The sequence below is a fragment of the Rosa chinensis genome, chromosome 4 (assembly GCF_002994745.2).
Source record: "Rosa chinensis cultivar Old Blush chromosome 4, RchiOBHm-V2, whole genome shotgun sequence".
Classification (NCBI taxonomy): domain Eukaryota; kingdom Viridiplantae; phylum Streptophyta; class Magnoliopsida; order Rosales; family Rosaceae; genus Rosa; species Rosa chinensis.
Window position 1 is genome coordinate 63511899 of NC_037091.1, and position 5013 is coordinate 63516911.

At 36.4% G+C, this 5013-nt stretch overlaps 2 protein-coding genes across 2 annotated transcripts; one reads left to right on the top strand and one right to left on the bottom strand.

The window, feature by feature from the left end:
• Positions 1–284: 284 nt before the first annotated feature.
• On the bottom strand, positions 285–1178 carry LOC112200585 (tyrosine-protein phosphatase DSP3). The gene has a single exon (XM_024341618.2). The coding sequence runs from the start codon at positions 1064–1066 to the stop codon at positions 440–442; it is 627 nt and encodes a 208-aa protein (XP_024197386.1). The 5' UTR covers positions 1067–1178; the 3' UTR covers positions 285–439.
• Positions 1179–3494: 2316 nt separating this feature from the next.
• LOC112200426 (MLP-like protein 31) lies at positions 3495–4549 on the top strand. Its single transcript, XM_024341457.2, has 2 exons — positions 3495–3789; positions 3931–4549. Exons 1-2 carry the CDS (start codon positions 3600–3602, stop codon positions 4203–4205), a joined length of 465 nt encoding a protein of 154 aa, XP_024197225.1. The 5' UTR covers positions 3495–3599; the 3' UTR covers positions 4206–4549.
• The last annotated feature ends 464 nt before the right edge of the window (positions 4550–5013 follow it).

Consider the following 5013-nt stretch of genomic DNA (forward strand, 5'->3'; position numbering starts at 1 on the left):
AAATTTGGTTGGAGAATATAAAGATTAATGTTATCCAATGAGAAATTAAGTAGTCTTTGTGTTTAATTAATTACTATATATTTATTTTTTCTTACATATTTGGATTTTAGAAAATTAATGTATTTATAAGTCATTTTGCACTTGGGTAATATAGTCTTCTAATAATTCAAATGTTTGTAGGGTGAACTAAGAAAATAGTAGGGTGACAATAACCGCACCCTATAATTTCATAGATATTAGACCTTCGCCCGTCAATAGTGTGTCGGTAAAGGTATTTCTTGGCCTTTTTTTTTTTTTTTTTAATTATCAAAAAGGCTCTTTACGTTAGAAACTATAAAATTAGCAAAGAAAAAGAAAGCTCCTCGATAGCTAAGTTGGGCCCCTCTGATTTCATTTCGGGATTGCACCTAATCTGGACTTTACTCTTGGGCTTTCATTCTTATGCCGCGTTTGGTTTGCCGTCTTCTATTCTGTTGGACCAGGTTTGCTTCTGTAAATTTTCTTCTTTATACAGCCACCTCCTCTGACCGGAATGAGCATAACCTTGACTCTGGTAGCCAACGCTGCAAACCCACTCCCTCAAACAATTTACATCAAATGCCTCTATAAACCTCAAATCCGTCGTCCGAGATTTGGCTCCAGCGAATCTCTGGTACTCCTCGAACACCGAAGACAAACACCAGTTCTGAAATCTTCTAAGGCAACCAACCAGACAACCCGTCCGGTGCTTCCCACGCTTGCAGTGAATCAGAACCGGATGATTCCTCACATCGATCAACACTTTCAGTGCCTCCAAGATTGTATCTATAGGAACATTACATACACATGGCTCTTTCTTCCCCTCAATTCCAAATTGAAACAATTGAATATCTTGAGACCTAATAAACTCCAGATTCTCCTCCGGATAGGGCTCCGGACAGAGGTAAATGACCGATCGGAGACGGTGGGTTTCGAGGAATGGGAAGTTGGAAGGCTGAGGGAAGCCGGATCGGAATATTCCGTCGTCCACCATTGAGAAATTGATCGGCGGTTCCAAGAATAAGTCGTCGTAGCTAACATCGTTCATCTTGCATGTGTTTCTTGTTTTTCTCTTGGTTTCGATCTCTTTTTAAGTTTCGTTGATTTCTAATACAAGGATGTTATGGATGACGAACCCTCTGACGTAACTGAAGAAGCTTTCTAAGCGTACAAACTAATAATCGTCTTCACTGACGACGACGAAGTTGTTGAGTAGCTTCTAGGGGATTGTAGTTTTTTGACGAAATCACACGACGTACGCCGTTGGGACAGTTCTGGTTTCATTTCAAAATCCGTGTTTGTTGTGAAAACGGTGACATGTGACATTTGACCTTTTAGGTATAGGAATAGGTTATTGCATCTGGATCGTCACTTTCAGCTCAAGCAACACATTAATTGGATGGTCCTCGGCCACAATGTTTAGGCAACAACCTGCAGGATGCTTGAGCCTCAATCTTTATTCACTTTTAGTTGACAAAAATTAGGGTCCTCTTGCTTTTGTGGGGAAGCTAATTATATATAAGTCACAACACTAATGACAGTTGAGAAAGTTTTTAGTAGAGTTGTCTCGTCACGTGATGGTATATTTGTAAAAGTATGTTGTATATTGGCATTTCTAATACAAAATCTAGAATCGTAGATTTAAGGTAGGGTTGTGTCATCGTTCGAATAAAGATTTGTCGAATGAAATGGAAGCTCAATGTTTCAACCAATTCTCTATAGTACATCACAAGTAATTGCATTGCATTTCATAGTGTTCTGTGTCTTTGTGCATAATAGGCTTGGTGTCTGTGTTGCAATCCCAGTTAGGTTAGAATCTGTGACTTGATCAACATTCGTTCATTTTAATTCAGATATATCTGTGTATTATTGCAATCCATCATTAAGTCATAGAAGGATATTCTTTTTGTCCTATTTGGTTCGTTAAGTCTATCATTTCACAGCTAGGGATAAATCAAGTTTAGTTATTGAATATCTTTCTAGGAAATGTTGTTTATTATTAGAAGTCAATTAGGTTTTGGATTTTTTTTTTTTTTTTTTGAATAAAGGTTTTGGTGTCTTAACTCTTCAAGGTTTTAGGGGGAGTCTTCACAATACAAATGGGTAGAAAATTCATTCATTATGTACGCTTTTTTAGAGGAAAAAATTTTGTGCGTCCATTGAGATTTAGAGAAGTTTTTTTCATTAAAAAATCTTATACTTCACATCGATTCATTGATTTATTTGTTCCATGTTAAAGTAGATAAGCGAGTTAAAACACTTTTTATCATTCATTACATTATGCATATCAAAGTACTCTCAAGGTCAGTTAGAGTCACTGATGTGCAAAGGAGATTGAAGGTCAAGGTTAGTACCTATCAATCCAAGAAGACCATAAGCAGTTCAACGGTGGAGAAGAATTACAACGACAAGATGAGACAATGCTTGAGAATGACTCTAGTTAGTATAGCCGAGGTCGGTGCTATTGATTGTTTTTAAAAATGAACTTGTTTCTTTCCATCAAGTGAATTGATTTTCACTAGGGTCTTCAAGAGTTAAGGACCTGTAGTTGCTTACCTCATTTTGAGGTTTTACTATGCAAACAACTCTCATGCTTGTTGATTGTTGTGTCGTTGCTTCTTTCATTCTTGTTTACTCCTTCTGTGTTCTTTGTTTTTCTGGGATTCCTCGTCTTGCTTCAATTCTTGAAAATGACCTGTTGTGTTTTGAAAAAGTGAGTTTTATTAGATCAGCTTATTCACTCCTCCTTCTAGGCTGTTTTGTTTCCATCCGAGTATTTTCACAGTATTAACACCTCAATGAAACACGTTGGAACTATGTTCTTTTTGCTTTGTTTTGTGTGTGTAAAATGTATGATGCCACAGTTGAGATTCTGATGATCTACATTAATGACAAAACATCTTTACTCAAGATTTTCTTCAGGAAACCCATAAATTGCGGTGTGAAAGCGCAGAATTGTATAAAACTAAGATGATAAAATTAATTCAACTTGAGAATAATTGATACTCACGTCACAAACAAAAATACAAAATAAAACATCGGACATCATTGAGATTTGGTAGATCATTAGATGTCATGTAGCAGTTCGCAGATGAAAATCTCAGCTCGCAAAAATTATTAATTAAAAGCTACTAGGTTATCTAAGGATAATCTTTTATTATTGTGCAATCGAAATTTATTTAATTATTTAAATTAAAGATGTTTTGCGAACTCTTAAATGGATTTATATATGTCTCTCGTTTAGGATTAGGACAAATTATGGAGTGCTAGTGCTACGAACGTATTTCTACTAAATACATTTCCTCGGTAAGCACATTATAAAAACAAAAAAGTGTCTCGATCAATATCACATAATGTTAGATAAAACATAACATAATGTGATAGTAAACAGAATGACATAATTATCCAAGAGTAGGGGCAAAAATATTAGTTTTTGATAATGAATAATTTCTCCTATTTAAACTAATCCCCGGATTAAGTGTATTCTACCAATTCGATCAATCCTCTCCTACTTGTTCTGTTATTTCAATAATATCCTTGAATTTTGAATTCTTAGGTGTCTGGTAATCCTTAACTAAGATATGGCTTCGTTAGATGGTAAACTCGAGACAGAAGTAGAGATAAGCTCAGGTGCTGATAAGTTTTACAAAATTTTCACAAGCCAAATGCACCTTCTTCCCAACGTCTCCTCTGACAAAATACAAGGCGTTGAGCTTCATGAAGGTGATTGGGAGACTGTGGGTTCTGTCAAGCACTGGGATTATACCTTGGGTACGTGTGTATTTTCGTTTGACCGAATTCCAAGCATGTATTAGTACGTCCATCCTTCTACTGGTTATGCTAATTAATTATAGTACATGCTTAATTGCTAGCTAGTACCATTAATTGGATCTTTATTTTCAATTTTCGTAGATGGAAGCGTGTTAAGTTTAAAGGAGACTGTTGAGGCGATCGATGAAGAAAATAAGTCGGTGACGTTCAACGTTGTGGATGGGGAAATCCTGAAGCATTACAAGAGCTTCAAGGTGACGCTTAAAGTAACAGAGAAGAGCGGAGGAGGAGGCAGTTTGGTAAAGTGGATTCTGGACTATGAGAAGGTGAGCGAGGAAATCCCTGCTCCACAGTCTTATCAAGATTTTGCTGTCAAGGTCACCGAAGATCTTGAAGCTCATCTTCTCACTGCATGAGTCGTCCATGACGATCAGCATACCTACATATATGCGTTATGCGTATTAGGTATATATTTGAGTACTGAGCTGCTTGTTTTAATGTTTTCTTTTCCTGGCCTCTTCACTTGAAGGTAAAAAAGCTCGTCTTTTGTCAATGTCCATTGAGCAAGAATTTATTTATAGTTTTCTTTGTGCATATATGAATTTGGAGTTGGCTTCTAGCTGAAAAGTCTACTGGGACTTTTAGATTTCGCAGTGTTTTGCCTATCTGTTTTTATGTTTTGTTTTTTTAGCGTTGGTCCTGGGAATTGTAATGATATAATACTATTGTCAGTCTAATGATATTGTATCGGTGGTGTCGATATTCGTATTTGTAAAAGTTCTGATGATCACAGCAAACAAACTCTGAAACATGAAAATCATTACCGTGACATCGATCTTTCATACTCAATGATTTCCACAATCACCAAGTTCAAACAAATATATTAATGTTATGATCCGTCCTAAGAATTTGGAGTATGAGATGGTTTTTCCGTTGTTAAAAACGACGACCCCAAGATAAAAGAAACGAAAACCGAACAAAAATTATAAAAGAAGAGAGGAAATACCAATCTTTGGGTCACAGTGCAAACCTTAATTAACAGTACGTGCGCCAACTCAGGGTAATAATCACCAAGTGACCAACCAATCCATTTGATATCCATGATCAGATCATAGCATGTGTTGGCGTGTTGCGTGTTATTTCATCAAACTCAAACGGGACAGAGTTTTAAAAAGAAAATAGCTGTTCCCCTGCCACAATTATAATTGTCGTCTCCCCATCCTC